This window comes from Trachurus trachurus (assembly GCF_905171665.1).
Source record: "Trachurus trachurus genome assembly, chromosome: 6".
In the NCBI taxonomy this organism is placed as follows: domain Eukaryota; kingdom Metazoa; phylum Chordata; class Actinopteri; order Carangiformes; family Carangidae; genus Trachurus; species Trachurus trachurus.
Window position 1 is genome coordinate 22,877,131 of NC_139897.1, and position 21,918 is coordinate 22,899,048.

General features: G+C 44.5%; 2 protein-coding genes across 4 annotated transcripts in view; both read right to left on the minus strand.

The window, feature by feature from the left end:
- Positions 1-1,549: 1,549 nt before the first annotated feature.
- tigara (TP53 induced glycolysis regulatory phosphatase a) lies at positions 1,550-5,646 on the minus strand. Its single transcript, XM_083974514.1, has 6 exons — positions 5,487-5,646; positions 4,352-4,389; positions 4,099-4,220; positions 3,319-3,396; positions 3,081-3,191; positions 1,550-2,159 (listed from the first exon to the last, which is right to left on the minus strand). The coding sequence occupies exons 1-6, from the start codon at positions 5,522-5,524 to the stop codon at positions 1,767-1,769; spliced, it is 780 nt and encodes a 259-aa protein (XP_083830640.1). The 5' UTR covers positions 5,525-5,646; the 3' UTR covers positions 1,550-1,766.
- A 3,514-nt stretch (positions 5,647-9,160) lies between these two features.
- The window catches only part of ccnd2a (cyclin D2, a), a 90,662-nt gene continuing 77,904 nt past the window's right edge, over positions 9,161-21,918 (minus strand). For all 3 annotated transcript variants that reach the window (XM_083974012.1, XM_083974013.1, XM_083974011.1), the window contains 2 exons: positions 16,725-16,873; positions 9,161-11,163 (listed from right to left, as the gene is read on the minus strand). In XM_083974012.1, coding sequence (XP_083830138.1) covers positions 10,990-11,163; positions 16,725-16,873 — 323 coding nt within the window. In that variant the 3' untranslated portion in view covers positions 9,161-10,989. The remainder of the gene's footprint in view (positions 11,164-16,724; positions 16,874-21,918) is intronic.

The window sequence follows — 21,918 nt, forward strand, 5'->3', positions numbered from 1 at the left end:
AGTAATTTCCTGTCTAGCAAATCATTACATAGGCTACTGATGGAAGTGAAGTGGGAATGAATCTGGGTCTTATGTCTCTTCCTCTCCTCTGACGTTAAAGTCTGGAGTCATTTCTGTTTGTTATCATCCCAAATCAGACACTGTGACTCTTTGACCACTTTAAAACTCTTCCTTAAACACATTTTCTCCATCTTAGCCTTTGGGAATGTCTGAGGTGTTTTATTTTATTGTTATTTTATTTATAAGTGTTTTTTGTTGTTTCTACATCTTCTAGGTTTTTATACTGTTCTACGTTTTTACCGATGCTCATTCGAGTTCTTCTTTTCTCTTACCTAGTTTTTACTACTTTTGTAACTCTTAAGAAAAGTGCCATATAAATAAAGTTCATCACTATTATAATTGGTAATCAAGATTTACTTCAACCTTTAAAATGTTCCAGATGACAAAAATGAGAACAGCCCGAAACTTTTTTGCCCAACATCCAATTACTTGCCAAAGAAGTATCACTAAAAATCACATATATACACACACAACCTATTGCTATGTAAGTGGTAATTTACACCTGGACAAATAATGCATATATTAGGGGGTGTGTATACATATCGACAACAAAGTGCAGTAATGTAAATGAAGAAACTTTCCCAAATGAAAATCAATGCAGACTAAGTGTGTGTGTGTGTGTTTTTAGGGGTTTTATGTCTTTCTGTTGCAAGAAATTAGACTATGACACAGAAACATGCAAAAGCCACCACTTCTTATTCAAGAAAGTTTGCTCAAGTCTCACAGTTTTCCTACATTGTGTCGTGTTTTCATTTACAATCATCCACTGACAACAGCAGCAGAGTTTCAGTGTGAGACTGCTCTATAAATAACTTTGTTTTACAGTAAGAGTACAGAGACAAAATAAATGAAGAAACAGTTGGACGCTAAAGTACAACACATGTGTTTGTCCTTGTTGAGCAAAGTGTTACTTCACAACAATGAAGAAGTCACTGATTTCCACCAAAGTCAACACGGCTGCAGTGGCGCTCTGTGTTCCTCCGTCAAAATCTATCAACTCCCGCAGGATAAATTTAGAAACTCAGACTCATTAGAGCACAAAACTGCCCACATGTACAGTAATGAACAACCCGACAGTAACAAAGTGATGATGACACAAACTCTCTGAGGTTAGATGAAGGTGCTCAGACTGTGAAACGGCTCTAAAATACAGATATTTTGAAGGCCACTGTATAGAAGGATGACAACACATGTTTATTATGTACTTTATATCAAGTATATTTTAAACTGGAATTTGATTTATTTTATTGTTTTAAAAAACAATATTTATGTAAAGTTATTACCATATTTTCTTTAATAATTTCACCAGAACACACTTATATAACTGAAACTGCACTAAAACCCTGATTATACTACATATATGTACTGTATATATTTTTAAGGCCTCTGTATACAGTACAAGGATGAAAATGCATTACATATATATTATATGCCTTACATGAAGGTAATTTTAAACTGGATTTATCTTATTGTTTTGTAATACAATATCTGTTTAAAGAACTGCCACTGGTAAAGTAAAAAATACTTGTTTTCTTTAATAATTTCGGTTTCAAAATATATTTATAATGAACTAGAACTGAATTTTAATGAACCATATTGTGAAGTGCGAATGAAAGAAATAAAATAAATACAAATCTACGCAGTAAACTTTCAGTGTTAAGTCTCAGTAGTTGTTTTTCCTTCCCGTCATCTCACCCTCTCTGCTCCTACTGTCTGTTGTGGTCGCCCCTGTGGACGAACACACAGCTCATCCCTGACAACGTGAACCTGTCGTCCTCTCGTCTCAGAGCGAGTATGAACCGACACAGTCCTGTGTTGGGACTGAGAGAGAACATGTGAGCTTTGTCTGAGCCCTGAGGCAAAGAGCAGTGCAGCTCCTCCACAAAGTAGCGCACGGCCACACACATGTAGGCTCCGTGGGTGACGACCAGAGCGTGGACCGGGACCCCTCTGACCCCGTCGTCCGGCTTCCCCTCCACAGGAGACGCATCAGGTGGGGAAGACGAGGCGGAGGCTTCATCGTCCCCGCTGCGATCCCAGTGTTCGTCCCCAATTCGCTGAAGCATTTTCTCCATAAACTCTTTGACCCGTTTCCTCACCTGAACGGAGCAACAGTCTGTTATAAACTGCTCTTTGTTTTCTTTCCACGCTAACTGTGAAATAATGTGCGTTGAAGAAACATGACCACATGCAGCGGTGAGGCAGGCAAGTTCAAGGGTTTTGTATTCAAAACAACGTCAGAAGTATTACCATCAAAAAAACACACACACCAACTCCAGTTTCACCCTGACACAACAACCTGTAACTTGTTGGGGAGGGAGGTCTCTCGCTGGCACTGATTGGGGCGCGCTGCACTTACGTCAAATCTATCTTTGTATATGTGCATCATCATCACCACCACCACCACCACCATCATCATCATCATCATCATCATCATGTGCTGGTCACGTACAGGGTTGGAACAGAGTTAACGTCCAAGCCAAGATCTAATAGATGAAGCCTGACGACTTATCTTTGAAATAGATCCCCCACCCCCACCCCCACCAGTCCTCCCACTTAGCCTCTAACACAAATAACACAAAGCTAAGCTGTGACTTTTTAATCGGGGCAGTGACGAACACTCTGCAGTTGTTTGACGGTGGAAGGGCATGTACTTTGACCCCCAACACCCACACCAAGTGTTCTGGCTGATGCATAAGAAACGCAATCATGTAGATGCAAAGAGGCCATGACATGGCATGTTACATCCTCACTGACAGAGCGCTTCACTGAGGACATGGGTGTTTCCTGCCACCTAGTGGTGCCGAGTGAACACTGCACTGCTCCCTTTACAGCCTACTGTGGTCCACTATGTAGCCTAGAGAGCTCAGTGTTTTGTAGTGTGGTCTGAATTTATAGTGAGAATCGTCGCAGCCTACAGTATGTAATGGACTTACAGTATCCTATAATATTTCATGAATAGGGTTAGTAAAATCAGTATTTATCAGTAACAACCACTCCTTCCTCTCTGAGCTTCTCACCTGCTCCTGAGTTTCCCCCCCTGGTGGCGTGAAGCCTGGAAATGACTGGCCGGCTGCCTTGGCCATGTCCTTCACATCCTGCAGCCGTCCTCCCTCTGCTGCTCCAAAACTCTGAAAAACAACAGGTTAACTTCAGGTTATTTATTCATCAGGAAAAAATAAATTTAGAAAATGTTTTAATGAGAAAATATTTATCTATGAAGTTATACCATCATCACACAGAGGAGGTGCCACTCACTATCTCTTTCAGCAAAGGGTCACAGGACATTTGCAGACCAGAACAACTGCTGTTGAGTTTCATTATTTCCTCAGCAGTCTGGAAGAAAAAACACAATCACCACAAACTGAGAAAAAGTTTCTATATTTCTCAGGTGTGAGATATTTGATGTGAAGACCGTGGTTTAATAAATAAATTAAAAAAACAGGGTAAGCTGTTAGTTACAAAGTGTTGATTCATTTTCTATCTTAAAGCAGAAGTGAGTGATATATTTGTGTTAATATAAGTCTTAAATAGTTATATCTTCCGACAGCAATCACTTACATAGAGTGTTTGGACTGAAACACGGGTCTCTCAGTCCCTCTGCTCTGCTCTGAGCCGAAGAGAAAACATTTATCGTATCCTACAGTTTTTATCCAATGAGGAGAGAGAACGGCATGCAGGGCTGTGTGTGCAGCCAAGGAACGCCGTGAATGTGGTGACGTAGCGACGAGGACTGTTATGGTGCGTTCAAGGAAACTCGTATTTTTCCGACCGTGTTCGTGGTACCAGTTCGATCTGGTACGAGTTCACCGGTCGGAAGTTACGAGTGGCCGTTATAGTGACTTTCACCGGTAAAACAGGTCGGAAAAACACGAGTGGGTTGCCTGGAACGCTACAAAGTCGTAAGTTGTGACTTGAAGCTGTAATTTACGATTTCAAAAGCCTGCCTGGAACGCAGCATTAGCGAAAACGACCGGATCACTCACTTCTGCTTTAAGATTCAAAGTTAGCTCTTTCTGCCAAACTACCACACGTTACCTGCCGAGCTCGCATCATGTCACTGGAAAACGCGTTGCTGAAGGCGACATCTTTCAGGTAGCGGCCTGCAGCCTGGGCCTGCTGCAGCCCCGTCTCAGACAGAGCTGAATCTATAGCCTGGCCTGGGAGGAGGGAGAAGAAAGGGAAGATGAAGCTAAAGGTGCAGAGAAAACTAAAGAAAGAAAGATGAAGTCACGCAGTCATTGACTTGTTTATCTTAGTACAGAGTAGACATAATGAAATCATAACCCACCTTGCAGGAGTCCTTGTTTGTTATACTGCGTCTCCCCACTAGAAGACATATAGTATGTATCAATGTCAAAACACAAGAGCTGATCATTAAAGTAGCTCAAAGAGTCAACGGTTCAGCTATCAGACATACATGATATCATGCATATTATTATTATTATTATTATTATTATTATTATTATTATTATTATTATTATTATTATTATTATTATGTATGGGCAAGGATGTATACACACTGCTTGGTGAATTTCAAGCGGGGCATTAGTTCAGACCTATTGGAGACTATGGTCACTGTTAATGTTGGTCTGAGGGGTTATGTTTCTGATCTTATACCTGGCAAGCCTATTTATGTCTAACAATAATAATGTTTCATTAACTGGTTGCTCCTTTAGCCAATAAAACGTCGCACTTTCCTACAGTCCACAGCAATATGCTCTACTTGCTCGTTTTTTGTCTGTCCAAAGCACAAAAACTTTTGTTTTAAAGTATGTACATTTATGAAGAGAAGCACTTTTTCTTGACAACTAATCAAAACTATTGCAGATGCTTAATTATGATGATAGATTTTTCTGTCGACTGCCTCAATCCAGTGCCTGTGACATCTTATAAACTGTCATTTTAGTTGTAGAATTTACCTTTGAACTGATGTGGATCAGTTTGTAAAAGAAAAAAAAAGTTGATTATGGTGCCAACAATGACCATCACAAGCTTACTAATTATATAAATACAATTTCATTGACTTATTCCTCCCTCTGGTGGTCATTATGGGGCACTGCAGGGTTCACAGACAGGAGGAGGCTGGGCTGCTCTTTTAAGTACGGGTTGCCTCTGAAGTAAACTGGCAGAGCTGCCACCTGCACTAACCACAGTCGACACACTTCAGTCATGCTGGGTCTGGTCTAAAGCAGCAGCCTAATGGGCTTGCTATCAAATTTCCATATGCACATATATACACACAAACACCAACTATCCCCATGTGTTAATAAATCAATGTTTTATTGCTTTACCCAAACTTAGTCTGGTCCAAACATGGCCAATGGGAGCGAGCAGCAGCGCCACGCGGGGCTCAGTGAGAAACACCAGGTGTAAAATGATAATTTACCATTAAAACCAGTGTGTGTCAGTGTTGATGAACTTACTGTCGAACAAGAGTCAGACCAAACCGCAGCACCTTCATCGCTCTGGGAGTTCACGACGGAGCGACACCGCATCGACCGGCCGGTAGCCTACTCTCAAAGGAAAACTGGCCCGAGACCCACGCACGGTCACGGACTGACGCCTCGCGAGGACACCGAGACCGAGACCACGTACAGACGTCAAGTCAAGCGGCCCATGGTTGTAATAGGTAGGCTATAAACTGTTCCCGCAATATCCCGTTATCGTAAAGCTCATAATTCCTCTGAAAATCAGGCTGAACATGAAGCACCTAAGAGAAGAGGAGACTTCACCCTGTCCTCTGATTGGCTGAAAACACCCAACACACCTGTGATCAATTAATGGATTAAATCCAAATCATCTATTCACATCACCTCGACTAACCACTATTTACCTACAGAATGACTTTTAAAGTAGGTTATAGCATATTTCATTAAAAAAAAATGTTTTTATGTTGCACAATAATGATAGGCTAATAAAGCTGAGTCAGCACCTGAATAAAATACTTTAAATAAACAAGAGACATTAAAACCCTCCGGGAATTGCATTCTCCTGCATTGGATTGAACTCACTTTCTGTTTTAATCATTATTGATCAAAATAATTGACCTCGCACTTTTAAGGTGTAGCCACTAGATGGCAGAGGTTGACGCTTTTTATTTTATCTGAAACATTTCCCCCAGACCAACAAACCAGAGTCAGTCAATGTCCTCCCAACTCAACTCGTGACTATTTCGCCATCATGCACACCATAATGTGTGTCATCATCATCATTAACACCAAAACCATGATTGCAACTGATAAACGACGGTGAGGTTGTTTTTGTTTTCGCTTTAAATAGGCAGGAAGTCGATTTGTTTCGTTTATAGTAAGTTCCCAATCACACAGCAGATTTAAAAGAGATGTCAGTGGTTGAGTCTTTATTGTGATCACTATAATTCCATTGCTTTTCATTTCAGATTTATTATAGTGACCTAAAATATCAATCAATTAAATTATTTATCATGTTTATAACTAGCCTACTCTTCCTTGGATTCTGGTCAGAAAACCACATATTGTCTTTTGTCCATCGTCACCAGTGATTAAGCTGAACTTTGTCAGATTCATTGCCGACTCTCTCTCTCACACACACCCACACACAAACAAACACGTACGTACTAACCTATTGACCACACAACAATTGAAAGCACACGTTGGAAAGGAACACAGGCGTGGGAAATAGTGAGCTGATGTGGTGTCACACCCTTTAAAGCAGAAGTTTATTGAACAGAGGTTGTGCAACAGACATTTGAGGTACATGATATGAGTTATAGTGGAGGGGAGGCAACTCAAAGGGAAATCTGCACCATTGAAACTTCCAGATATAAGGATATTTATGGTTGGACCTGACAGGTGTAGCTCAACCCATTATTTTGTGGCAGTTACAATGGTGCACACACACAGTATTTCAGACCAAAAAACATCTCTTTCTCACATACGGAATCCATATTTACTGACATTCAGAGTGATTGTGGTTGTATAAAGCAAGAACTGTACTTTGGCCATCATAGGAATGATGTTTTTCTTCCCTCTCGCGCACACAACAAATCAGATGTAGCACCAACATGAACACAAATGAACATGCTTGAACTATTTTACGGTATTAAAAAAAAACCCTCGAGAAAATGTTGCACTGTTGTCGTGCCCCCCCTCCAATATAGGTTTAGTCCAAGTGGAAGCCTTGCATATTTCCTGTTTCCCATCGTACTGAGCAAATTATTTCCCCCACTAAAACAGTGGGATTCATCCACAAAAATGTCGTTGCCTTTTTCTTTTTCCACCCCCACTGTCTTTTTCTTTCTCCGCCGTTTCCAGGCTCCCTAAACTGCAGAGGTATAGGTGATGGATTTGTGTGTTTGATTTTTGTCCAGTAATCCTGAGGTATAGGAAATACCACTGATGCAGAATGTGACTGAAGAAGGAGAGCAAAATAGATAAAAAAAAAGAAAAGAAAAGGGGGAAAAAGGACACATGCTATCTAAGCAAACTGTCAAACTGTACAAAGAACATTTCCAGTCGAGTACTCATTTCATGTTCTTCTATTACCATCTACTTCGTTTTTTTCTGAATGTATCTCTTAAGCAGTAAAATAATTATATTATAATACAAATGTTTATAAAATAGCAGCACACTCAAGTGACACATCACAACTAGGTAATGTTATTTTTTTGTATAAATGAAACAAATTCATAGCTTTTAGCAGCGCAAAAAGACAACAATAACTCAATAAAAATATTGACACTTTTTTCTTGATGTCTTCACACCTCCTCCTCCTGTCCTCTCTTCACTTTGGAATACAGTATCTCTAAATCTTAGAAAACCCCTTTTGTGGGTCTGGTCACCCCATAACATATATCAAACACAAATTGTAAAGGTGGTCTCAATATATAACATGCAATAATAAATTGCAGGAAAGAAAAATCACAACCATTGCGTTTGGGAGAGAGCTTACATCAGGCAAACAGAGGCAAAATGAAGGGGACATATCAAATATTCAACCAGGGATGTTTTGGCAAATATATCATCAGATTGCCCAGTTTTACTGAAAAACATCACTAAAACATTAGACCCCCACATTTTTCTTCAGTCTGACAAACATACACTCAGCAACGTCACATACTGTCATGAAAAAAACAAAACAAAACAAAAAAACAAACAGAAAAAAACAAAAAAAAAAACTCAAGCATTAAGTCAAAGACACATTGCTATGGCAAAGCCGTGTGTCTCATTAAAACGAAACAAAAAATAAAATCTGTCTCTTGTCTGGCTGATGAACCCCCCCTTGCCAATGATTTGAAGCAGCAAAGCTCACAAGGGGACTGATGTGTTCATGGACAGACAAATCAGCCTGAACTACAAAGGCCAGCACCATTAAAAAACAAAACGAAACTGACCAACCACTGCAACACACATCAGTTAAGGTGGTTTAGAGCAAAGGCCGTGCTCCATCTTAAAAAATGCAAACCTCTTTGCCCTCAGAAGAACATGTGCAAATATTGGATGTTACAACCACCCTGCCCTGTAGCTCATTGCGGCCCTGTGTGACGATCTGTGGCTGTGATGCAGATAAATAAAAAAGAAAAATTCAAGTAAAAACAAATATTTCATTTCTTGACAAAAAAAGTAAAAGAAAAATCAAACAGAACCCATGGATCAGTGAACTCATGTGTGAAGGCATTTTCCAATTCATGCTGGCATTTTGTATTTGTTCAAATTCTCTGCAACGGTCAGACTCCCCCATCGACTTTCACTCGACTTGGGTAGGAATGTTTTTTCTTTTTTTTTTGTTTGATAGGAATGTCCTCTGGTCGTAACACGTGGACAGCCATGTTACTCTGACTCTTGCTTGACAAAAGGGTATGTCTGACGATTGGGAAACCAGCCCTACAAAGTAAACCAAAGAAAAGGCTAACAAGAAAAAAAAAGAAAAAAAAAAAAAAGAAAACATCCATTCACCTCCAATCACCACCCAACACATTTCATTTTACGTATCTCCTGGGGAGCATGTTCTCAAAGTGCTTTGCCATTGAAATCAATCCTACGCGGGACTCTAGATGCATTGACAGTATTTTATCATCCTGTTCTCCTCTGACAACCCCCACCCACCCTCCCCCCCAAGAAAAGTTCATACTCACAATCTGGCAGTGTACAGCCTTAGTTCCTCATTTATTTTCTGTGTAAAAGGAAACCTAGAGCATATCTGTTGACGTAGCTGTGTCGCTGTGGACGTCAATTAAAGAGAAATCAATGTTGGCGCCACCCAAATATGCAAATTTTTTAAAAAAGTTGTCTGCTGAGGCCTTTGGGTGTCTTTTTGTCCATCATCCACACAGCAGCATGCTGGTGCACCGCCACCACCCTTCCTGCTCTGCCGTCCTGTGCCGTGCACTCGTGTGCCCCTCCACAGCTCCACAGTGACGTCTTAGTTGCAAACTGTCCCTGTCTTTCTAATTCTCTCCACTCTCTCCGTGCCCTTTTTCCCCTCCCTGCTATTCAACACAGAGAGGTCGAATGTCCTCCACACTTTAAAAAAAAAGCGTTACTCGTCCTCTCCCCTTATTTTTCACATGTGCCGTACATGCTGCACATGAAAGAGGTCATGACTCAAGACTCAAAGCAGCCTTTCACAACTAAGGAAACACCATATTGTAACAAAGTGAAAAGATTGAAGTCTCTGTAATATTTCATTGACTGTGATATTTCATTGACTGTAATATTTCATTGACAGAATGGCAGTAATAAACAAACACCTCGTGTGACCTCTGAGCCTGAGGCGAGACACCTCAGGAAATATCAGAAAGATAAGGGGCTCTAAGTCAAGGTCCCTTCGCCCATATCCTCCTTCACGAAATCGTTTTCTGTTTAATAGTCTCTCTTATAGTCCATGCACATGAGTTTATTGTTGGCCAACAATGAACCATGATACACTGTTAATGCATGAAGGCAGTGATATAGCATAGATGCCCTGTTATACTGATGGACAAAGTACGTGTAGCCTCAGCTTGCTCCATAGTCTTTTAAGATAGAACTGGAAGTCTACGACTCGACTTTGCTTAAGTGCCTCACGCCGTAGGATGCACACTGCTAATATAGATACAGGATCACATGTAGCACTCACACCACACACACCGACGTGTACACACACACACACACATACGCACACGCGCACGCACAGGCCTGCAAACTCACCTACAAACTGACACACACAAGCAGCCTGAAAAAAGGAGCTTATTGATTTCTACGACTCGGTTCCAAAATATGTCCAATAATAATATTAATAATAATAATAATTACTAATACTACTAATATTTATTACAATCTCGTCTCTTCCCTGGAATTGGGACCCACCAACGTTTTTAGCATAATGTTCTCACGGCTTCCTCTGTCTGCCTCGTCCTCGACACACATGTGGACCTTCTGCTGGTCGAGAGGCTCGAACACGTGTCCTCTCTCACACTAGCCACAAATGTAATAGTTATAATACTCATATAAACCAAAACAGAGAAAAAAAACGTAAGCCCCACTGTGATCCCATGTATGCAATTTCTGAATGGTTTCCACAACTTTTACCATTACAGCCTCATTATCAAGCTATGGTTAAAATATAACTTAAAGATCATACTATACAATCAAAGGCAGAATGCAAATATGATTGGCTTCCCTTCTGAATATCCAAGGCACCACAGAGCTTCATCTTGAATCAAATTTGTTGCTTTTAGACTAAAACATCATAGAAAATCTATTTTGTGGGCAGTTTTTGACTCGAAGAACAGAAAATCTACAAAAAAACTAGCAAGCATTGTTCTTTTTCTTTTAAAGGGCTTGTGTTTTTAACATTTTTTGTTCTTTTGTTCTTTTTTTCTGCTTTTAAGAAAATTGAGGTTTTTTTCATTATGCTTTTTTTTTTGTTGTTTTTTGTAAATCCGGTGCGACGTCGCCCTCTGGTGGTTCACAAGTTGACATCACGGACGTCTGTTGGGGTGGAGGATTGATCCAGCTCGTCCAGACCTTTACCGCTGGGGCCTCTCTGTGTCTGCTGCTGCTGCTGCTGCTGCTGCCGGCCCTCACGCAGACTGCTCACCAACACACGCTCGATCTGCTCCTGACACTCTTTGAGGACGTCCTGCAACACAGCAAAGAGACGGAGAACAAGCTGTGATAATGGATCCACAAGAGAGAGACAGCAAAGTAGGATTTCAGTGTGTTTTGGTGTTAGACATAGGGAAAAATATCATTTATAAATCATATAAATTGATTTCAGTTATTTGGCAGAATAAGAATCTAAGCACATAGTTTCATTTGTTTTGTCAACCGTTACTTGTTTGCTCAGTGTTTACTGATGCTGCTCTGAGTGGATGTTGATTTCTATAACTATCTTCAACAGTTCACAAGAGAAATCTGAAAACTGTAGTCAATGCTTGAGAAGCAGGGGCCCCCTAGTGTGGCAGCAGAGGGGCCCCTGGGCAGCGCAGGCAAGAGGTTTTAAATGACCGGAGTCTTTTTAGCAGCTCCAGCTTCTGCCAAGGCTGAGCCCAGACACGGACCAGACCCAAGCATTACATCAGTCCGACCAGGGTTGTGCACCGAACACCAGCCCTATAGAGCACATGTGCAAGTACACACATAAGGATATGCACACACACACACTCACATCTGTGCATGCGGACCACTGCCTCCGTCGCCCCCCACCACCCAGCTATCCCACCAACCCTGCCATTCCCAAACTCACACACACACACACAAAAGCCAAACAGAAGTAGCCTTGACAACAGCGGCTGAAAACACAGGTAGTACTAAAGCTATGTTAATTACATCCACCTCCTGTGGGAACACAAAGGTGGTGCTTTTTTAACGAGAGCCAGTCTGTGTGCCTGCCTGCCTGCAGGGGATCCATCTGAGACCCGGCCGGCTCGCCTTTCACCATCAAAGGCCGCGGCGGCAATCTGAGAATCCACCTGGGAGAGGAGCCTCTCAGCAGTGCTGAGCCCTCATATCCTTCCCTGATGGAGGGTTGACAGAGGGGACAGGGCAGCACAGGAACAGAGAGCAACTCGCCGGGGAGGGGGAGAGGTGCGGGAGGGGAGGGGAGAGGAGGGGAGGGGGGCTGGGTGGGTTAGGAGTGCTGAATGGGTTGTTAGCGGGAGCCTAAAGAGAAAGGTCAGACGGTGGCAGGGTGAGGAACAACGACGACGGTCATTAAAGTCAGAGCTGACAGTGACTGACTGAAGACAGACTGATGTGACTGCTGCTGTCAAGAGTGTAGAGAGAGCCAACACTGCCCTCTGCTGGTCAAACACTGTAACACAACTGGAGCCCTCAGTGCTACACACACACACACACACACACACACACACACACACACACACACACACACAAGCACAAACACGTGTATAACATGAGTGAGAGGGCCTCATGGCCGCAGGGACGAGGGGTGAAAGTGTACCACCGCTTGTGGAGCCGGGGAATCATTCTTCAGAAATGCACAGCTAATTTAGACCTGATGGGCCACAGTTTGAGTCTGTGTTATGGCCTCTGGTGCCGTTGGACCTCGGTCAAATGACACTTGAGACTTCACTCGCAAAAGGTCACGGTGTCAAAGGTCAAACAGCATGACACGTTACAGGGTGAGTCAGGCATTGTGTTGTCAAAGCAGGCAAACTCTTCTAAACTGGTAACTTGTTAAAACCCCGTACACATGGACACCGTTATGGAGGATCTCTTTACAAGTGGGCCGTCTTTAAAAGACAACTAAAAATCTATTAAGTTACACGACCACTGACACAGTCACTCAGGCTCTGTGGGATCTTGTTATTGCTGATATCTTGATATGATTAGTTCATAAGGAGTTTCTTTGGTCACAATCCATGAAGGCTGATTTGATGTTGAGGAGGTTGGACTGATGTGTGCCGCCCGGGAGCCTCGGGGAGGACGTGTCCCCCGGCAACGGCTCTGACGTGGAGGAAACCCGACCAGTCTCCTCCTTCCCACCAACAACATGTGCCCCATTGGTCATAAAATCCCCAATTCCTGTGAGAAAATTAAGTAAAGCGCAGTAACATGTAAAGAAACTGCCTGTGTCTTACCGCAAGAATGCACGCCTTCACTTCTTAAAAGATATTCTCCCCCCGTCTCTGCTGCTCTTTAGAGCGGCAGTTCGGATCCCATGCCAAGACCCATGGGCTTTATTCGAGAAACTTTAATGACTTCAATGTGTGACTACTGGAAACACCAATACTGTTTTCAGAGAAACTCTAGGTACTTGCATTCAGCATAAGTCGGCCATGGGAGGTAGCGGTAGCTGTGCCGAAGCATCTGATTTTGCCGCCTGCGCGACCACCATCGTCCTGCGGTCCTCCCTCTGTCCCGTCTCAGACAAACATCACACTGTAACAAAGTGTCCCTCTGACAAATCTAGGCATGCACAGTATCCCTGGGCGGCCTTTGTGACACTGGTGATAGGGGGGGAAGTCGTGCAGACAGACAAAACCAAAAGGAAGAAATGTGTGAAGCCATGGAATGTGTTTTAACTGCTGACTGTACCACACAAGACAGTGTGAGCTACTCTGGGAGGACTTGGTGGTCAGACAGCTGAAACAAACACACAACACCACACACACACACACAACACAACACACACTACAGATTTCAGAGAATCTTTAAACACAAAATCCCGGGGCTGACACTGGAAATAAGGAGTCACCACATGACTTGAATTTTCACAAGTCACAGAAAATGTGACCTTTCTCTCTCTTTTAGCCTGCGTGCTGAAACACCACATGTGGTGACGCCACAGACTCTGTTCATAGAAGTTATCTTTCATAATAAATGCATCTTTGCTGCAACCATTTTGGCTCTTAAAAAAAAAAAAATCACATTTAGATATGACATCCAGGCCTTGTGCAACTTATATGAAACCGCCTCAGTGATAGTTAGGCCAGAGTGGAAACCACAGTGATTAAAAAAGAGGAATGAAAACAGGAAGAAAGGGAGAAACGGGAAAATGTGCTTCCGGTGTCTTAGTGACCCTGACTGAGAAAAAAAAGATGAATGAGAGAAAATGAGTGTCAAAACGATAAAATCTAGGAAGTGATGGTCTTAAACTTCTCTAACCTCTATTTCCAGTTTTAATCATTCAAGTCTAAAGGGCGTCTCTAAACACTTGGCCTTCGTGTCCTAACCAGGAGAGTAAATGTTGTGTCCAGCCTCTCGCTAACACTAATGTTTACCTGTGTAGGAGAATTCAGTTTGATCTGTGGCTTTAAACTCAACACACAAACTCCATGTCTCCTCTCTGCTCCTCATGTCTGGGTTCTCAGGCTCTCAGCCTCCTCTGCTGTCCCAAACAAGAAGCCCCCCCTCCCCCCCTTTGGCCACACCAGGTGTATGTGAGGCTACTCACATTTTTCCAGCAGCCCAAGATGGTGACTTGGCCCTATCACATTTCCACTGGAAAACCACAGCTTCTGGATACCACAGATGCCAGCAGGGTGCCAGGGGGGTGGCGTTGGCCATGATGCTTTTGGCAGCAGCAGCTGCAGAGGTTGGCGAAACTTGCTTTGCCTTCATATTTTGCCTGGCTCTTTGGCCGGCTCGCTACGAGACGCTACTCTACCATCTCGTCGACCCTCTGCACTGCCGGCCAAAGCCAAGCGCAGTATAATGTGTGTACACATTTAGACTCAGGTTCATACCACCACCCTGACGACTGTCATCAAGAATGAGGTTGAGGTGGCCCTTGGATGCTGCATTGACGTATAAAGTGGTTGAGCTTTGGGGAAAAGAAGGTAGGGCAAGTGTTAAAATGACACGGTCAACGATGACTGTTTCCTCTTTTTAGTGTGTGAAAGACGAAATTCTCAAACAGTGACAAACTGTGTAAATAGCACCGAAGACACGTAGTAATGCTGACAGCTTCTTCCGAGCATTTGTCATGTGTTTTCGGTAATCTCACAAGTGGTGCAAAGGTCTGATGAAAGTCACTTTCGGAGACTCAAAACTCTTTAAAGCTCTTCATATATGTTGAACTAGGAGGGGTGCCCTCTGCTTTGCCTCCTGTGTTTACTGCGAGCCATGGCTTGTCTGAATCCAGGAATGTGAGGAGTTGATCATAGAGACACAGAGCGACTTAATTCCCTCAAGTCTAAGACCGTGCAGCCTAAACACACTGAGGCCCTGTACTGCTGAGGCCAGCTATTTGTTTTTCCTCAGCTGCTGAGCGAGACTTCACACAGCTCGCACCAGAGGGAGCCATGCTTTCCAGCAGTGATGCATTATGGACCATAGGAGGAGATGAGAGAGGGCTGATTGTTGCGAGGGAGGCACAACACCCCCTCAGTGTCCTTTTCACACTTTAACAACTTTCTTCCACCTCCTTTTGGGACAGAATTTAACATACCGGGGCTGAGGTTTGGGATCAGTGTCACGGCCTTTGATATGCTCCCTGTGCAGTGTGCACACAAGAGCTCAAATGTTCGTGTTTATATTAGGTTGGCTATTACTAACCAAAAGCCTTCTTCATCATGTTTGGTATTAGGAGTTCTCGTGCCAAGGCAGTGGCCTCAGAACCGGAGTTGGTCCCAGTGCGCAGCTCTGTGGCTTCCCGCCACGTCTCACCAGTCAGGATGGGTCAAAGGCAGAAGACTAATCTCCCCACAGAGGCTAATAAAGAACAACTTAATCACTTATCATCTCACAGTCCCGCTCTCCTAACCCTTTGCGGTTCTGCCCACCTATTCACCCTTGCAGTGAACTACAGCGAGCTGAAGCCCTCTCCCATCTGCGTGATGAAAGCCAGGCATCAGTCGAGTCAGTAGAGGCCCTGCCTGTGTTTGGACTCGACTCGCCCAGCGCCGCAACATTCACTGTACCCAGACAGCCACACAACGGCCTGGCCAGCATTCCTGTCAGCGACAGAGCATACTGTACATGCTCTCAACCTGGCTCGATTTGGAGGATTCTTTGTACGAGGGGGAAACCGGACTGGACCGATGGGGTTAGAAACAAAACCTGCCAAATGCTTTTAAAGCCGCGTCAAGTGTACGACGACGGCGGAGATCACAGAAGCAGTTGTAGCATGTTGATGGTTTCTTTTCATCTTTCTTTCTCCCGACAAATATTGGCAGAAAAAAACCCCTAAAAAATGGGTTTTGCGGGAAGCCAGATCCCAGTGAAGAAGCCAAATCCGAGTGTGACATTTCAACATCTAAGCTACTGTCTGTTGCAAACACGCAATCCCAACAAACATGAGGGGTTTCTTGACTTTTGACACAAATAACAGGGATAGTTTCCCTCGAAGAAGCAGTCATTCTTCAGCAGAATTTGCTTGTTACAAGTAATAGATTGCACAACAGCGCGCGGTAACTAGATGAGTTACTTGTGGCATTTAACTGCAGATATAAACGGATAGAGGAGATGAAAATCTTCATAGCAGCAGAAGCTAATTCAGCTTGGAACCACAGAGTTACAGTAAATACACGAATGCAGATAAATACCACTGAACACTTAAATATCGCCTGTAGAAACACAAACATTCACTCCTCCTCCTTGTTTAAGTATTACTCAGAAACATCCCCGCAGACTTTCCAGACAGCCGTATCAAGCTCTCACAAGACCACACTGGGATTCTGTGTTTCATATGTCAGACCTCACCAGGCTGCAAAGAAGAGAGCATGAAATACAACTCACCACTTCTGTGTTTGTAATTTTGGCCAGCAGGTCTGTCAGACTGTCGCCCCACTGTGACTGGTCAGCTGAATCCAGCTGGAGGCCGCAGATCGCTGCCCCCACACTTCCTGTGGCGATCATGGAGGGAGGGTACATGGCGAATCTGAAATCTGTCGGAGGAAGAGATCCTAGTTGAGTTAAATGTGTTTTTCAGTGATATGAGTTAGTGAAAATGACACAAAGCAGTATTTATTGTTGTTGTTCACCTGGTGCGGGTTTCTAAATTACTCTTTTCGATTCATACACTCCACAAAAAGAGTACAGACACATCCCTCCCAGAGACAATATGATTTGGTAATCTAGCAGTCAGCTAATAAATAATCCGTCTATTGTACCAGGTCTGAACGCAGCGCTCACTAATGACCAGGGGCCTGGATAATGAGGGTTCACTTGGCTTGTAAAGGAGCTGAAAAGCAACCACCCTCACCAGCTCCCCACCCCGGTCCCCCTTACCCCAGCCCGGCCCCTTTTCTTCCATCTCCTGAGTAAATCGTGTGCTCACTGAAAAAAGCCCCATAGCGCTTGGAAAGGGAGGAATAAAGAGGCTCAGTGCCTCTGCCAATGCTCACTGCTGTAGGTCCTTTTTCCACGTGTGGTCACAGGCGTGCGTCTCAAAGACCAATAACCTTGTTAGCTCCCCTCACTGTCATTCATAATGCAAATGAGACAGCTTGTGAACGGGCCAGAAGCCCGAAAAGGCAAGGCAACTGGCATACAGGGGGAGAGTGAGAGCAAGAGGGACAGACAGACAGGGAGAGAGTTTTTCTCCACACACACACACACACACACACACACACACACACACACACACACACACACACACACACACACACACACACACACACACACACACACACACACACACACACACACACACACACACACACACACACACACACACACACACACACACACACACACACACACACACACACACACACACACACACACACACACACACTCCTTTCTCTATTCTCTCTTTATATCTTGCTCAACTTCTACCTTTCTCTCTGGACAACACATGGCCTGCTTAGATGGGGGCAGTGAATGGCACACATGCCCCAGTCTTTGTTGCTACAACAGGCAGTGGTTTGCATTGGCGGCCCTCCTATCTTTTAGCATATTAATAGAGTGGCAGACCTGCGAGAGGGAAGGCAGAAGAGTGTGACTCCATTGTCCAGAGTCATCACCTCATTTCACCCAATTGAGAGACACAGCATCCATCCCCTCTCTGCTGATACCAATTCAGGGGGACAGGCCGGACAAAGGCCGCGGCTGGACGAGGGGAGGGGAGGACGGGGGCAAGAGGGGGGTCAGCGGGGTGGAGTGGGATGAAGAAGGAGGGATGGACGGTATGGCGACAAGGCGACAAGGAGAGAAGAGGGGAAGGTGGTGGTGGGCGTGGTGGGAGAGGAGAGGGTGTAGACAACTCTGCTGCACATCACTCTCAAGTCTGTGTCCAGACTCTTGTGAGGTTTTTGGAAGAAGAAAAGAGTCGCCCTCCAGCGACCCTCGCCTCCTGCCTCCCATCCTCCTCCTCCTCCCCCCCCCACCCGCCCCCACAAGTATGCCTCTGTTCCTGGGCCACCTATGGGCTGGAGGAGCAGGCAGTGGGGGCATAGAAACAGCCTGCACATTAACATATTGCCATATTCAATTGCAAAGCAAACTGCGTGCGATGGCTCTGAAGGAGATTTTTCTTCCTTCTTTTTTTTTTTTTTATCTGGAATCAAAGAGGTAGGCCCTTTGATAGCTGTAAAGGCAGCCCCTCACTGCCTTTTTAACATGCACAGCCAGGCGCTTTCTCATCTTGTGGGCTCAGTGTTGACAAATAAATGAACTTATTATACACCCCTGTGTTAGCTGCTGGGCCTCTGCCAAGGGGCGATTTATTAAAGGCTACCTCGAGCCAAGAGGAAAGAGCACACAAAGCCCCTCAGCATTACATCACTGCTGTAAGAGCACAACTTTCTATAGAGGGGTACGAGGACAAAGGCATACGTGGATTTACTGTACGTGTGCAGTGAGTGTAGACTGACAGGCGAGGAGGCAGACACCTCAGAGACACAGGCAAGAAACAATGCTCCAATTCCTGCATGCTTTAAGATGCAGAGACACACACACACACACACACACACACACACACACACACACACACGCACAGCACAGATGTAGGTTTGTGGGAGAGCTGAGTGGCGGGCAGTGGGCAGCAAGCTGATTTTTCGCACTCAAGACAAGACAGGTCTGTAGCAGAACAAGGACGCGCGCGTGCAGCCGATGCGGGCTGACACTCCGGCCTGGTGGCTGCTGCATGTGGGGGGAAGAATGGCTGTATTTTAGGAGGCCCTCATTGATATTCATGTTGAGGATAAACAGTGTATGTAGCTGAGTGGGGACGCCTGCGATGGAAAGCTCCCTGTGAGCAGCGGCTGGCTGGCCTGGCCTGCACGCCTCTCACCCCCTTCAATGGCCCTTTCTCCTCCCTGTGCCCCCTCGTCTCCATTCCTCCGTGTTCCTCCTACCCCCTGAAACTTCATCCTCAGGCCTCTGGTCACACAGTCTGCTGCCCTACATGGCCCACTCCTCCTGGGTGGCTGCAATGCACAGTATGCACATTAAACTTGTAAATTAATTAAAGTTGGAAAGTTGAACAACAGCCAAAAGAAGAAGAAGAAAAAAAAAAGGCTCTCCTTTTCACCCTCTCCTCTCTTTCCAGCGCTATAAATCAGGGTCTTGTATTCTATACATGTAGCTCTTATTGACCTTGTTTATTAAAGGAGCAGCATTACGAGGACCCGGGGCCTGTTGACTGCTTAAGGCCAAAAACAAACATCATTTTGGGATTGGCATGACAGTATGTTTCACCATTAACGCAACTCAGCCCGGTAGTCAAAACAAGTCTGTGGCGAGCGGTAGCGGCCGGCTCAGACGGTCCACCGAGTGCAGCTCCTCCAGTCGCACAAACAACAACAACAACTACCTCCCGACGACCAGGTCTGAGGAGTTCGTCCACATGTAACGAAGGGAGAAATCACCGATTAAAAAACATTAACCTGATTCCGCCATCTGTCATATTCCATCAGTTCCTGCTCCAAGACTGTCACTCCGGAGACCGATACAAAACAAAACGTAGGAGAGTCTGAGTCATGCACCCTGCTCAAACTGTGACTCCGACTCATTTGCCAGAGAGCAGCATTCCTCCTTAATTGTAGCATCCTGTGACAGCTCTCTGAGTCTTGCACCATCATCCTCCACTGTCCCAGCTGCAGCCTCGAGGCGCTGGTAATGTCAGCGATGAGGAGCGTACAGATGTGGTGCAGGTCGAGGGCGGAGAGAGTTCAGTGGAAGAGCAAAAAACCGTGTGTCAGAGGTCAAACATGGCTCCTCCTCTTCCCGTCTGTCTAACTTTGGAGGTAATTTGGACAACTGGGAGCTCGCAGAAGTAATTACAAAGAGTTCACGGAGAAGGACAGAGACAAGGAGACACTCTGGTGTCATGACAAAAAGCGTTCACGTCAACCCAACTGACACTAACATTTACTTCAAATAACAAATATTGGTCTTTGTGGTTAACGTGACCTCCAAGGTAAACACAGCAGTTTAAAGAGGCTTTGATTCCTAGACCTTTTTGGTAGGATAATTGCAGCATCCAAAGATAAACCTTCTCTCTTTGTGTTTCTGGTGTGACTCAGCTGGCCGCAGTATTTATAGTGTGGTGCTGATTACACCAGTGAGGTGAAAAGGGAGGGGGAGAACTCAGGACGTGCCACTCGATGATTCACTCTGCGTGTCACATTTTTGGGCGCATACTGTCAGGAAGCTTCTCGCTGCTTCATCTGTGTTGACGCTGCAGCCAGACCGGACGTGATTCCTCACATCAGTGGAGCGTGTGTGGAGAGAGGGATGATAATTTGTTGGACCGAGTGGCTAATTTGTTGAGGTTCTGACTCATCAAACATGAAGGGGGTTTTATGTAAACAAACACCAGTAAAGACCTTTTCATTGACCACATCTGAGATGAATCATTCATCTCTAGAAATGCAGAGCCCGAGCCTGGAGGGGATTCTCCGTGCAGCAGCCACTTGGAGAGGAAGCTACACGGAGCATTCCTGCCTCTGGACCATTGACATGTACAGTATGAGTCACCTCAGAATATGTGAGTGGTCAATGGTGCGTGGACATGGGCATGTTTGACTCCTGAATTTGTAGAATATGACTCGGAAAGCTGTGTGGGATGCAGGGAAAAAAAAAAAAAAAAAAAAAACTGAGAAGACAAAATCTAAAGTTGGACAGCCTCACAGAAACTCTGCATTTCTTCATTATTTGTGAAATCAAAGCATGTGATCCAACTTTCTTTGGGCTTTAGAAGCTGTTTAACAGTGGAACAGACTGTACACGGAGTCCAGGCACAACTGTGTCAAAGTTTAGAAGTGGTGAATAACATCTGAAACGAAAGCTCAACTACATAAGAAGAACTAATAGCTTATTCCATGGCAAATCTGTTACAAGGGGGAGAGCGAGGCCGAGCGGCGAAGCTTGACTCCCCTCGTGGTTGTTAGCTAGTGAATCATTAGTTTGTCTCAAGAGAAACTAACCTCACACAATCCAAAGACACTTCCACATTCCAGAAAAACTGAATCAAACACTGTTCACGGAGAAAAAGAACAAACACTCGGTTACTTCACTCACTTGTTACTTACATCCCAACTTGTAGCAAAATCATCATTGTGTCTCCCGGGACAATTGACGCTCTCTTAGACAGCACTGCTGGCCCCCATCCAGAATTTTCTTTTGATCAACTTCTATGACTATTGTCACCATTCCATGCATACCATTACAGCGAGGGCTATTGGAGTTGGTTTAAGGAAAAAAAAAAGTAAAGTAGAGCATAATCCCTGGCAATATGGCAAGAAGACGGAGCTCAATAACTGCAGCAGACAGGTTGGGGTGCATCTGTCTGCCCCATGCACCCCGTCCATTCTCCCACTTTACCTCAATTGAATAATAATAGAAGAGGAAGCTCGGAGTGCTTGGTGTCTGTGTGTAGGAATGGAGGTTCATAATCTCCCTTAATGAGCTTGTTTCTGGGCTATTATCCGGCGGCCTGCCTGAGGGAAGCGCTGGTGTTTCCTATCAAGTGGCCCCGCAGCGCTGA

Excerpts from the sequence above, each read along its gene's own strand:
- tigara (XM_083974514.1), bottom strand. The coding sequence starts at position 5,524 with ATGAAGGTGCTGCGGTTTGGTCTGACTCTTGTTCGACA. Across the intron at positions 4,221-4,351 it reads CAAACAAGGACTCCTGCAAG|GCCAGGCTATAGATTCAGCT; the intron begins GTGGGTTATGAT and ends CCCTCCTCCCAG. Across the intron at positions 3,192-3,318 it reads ACCCTTTGCTGAAAGAGATA|AGTTTTGGAGCAGCAGAGGG; the intron begins GTGAGTGGCACC and ends GTTGTTTTTCAG.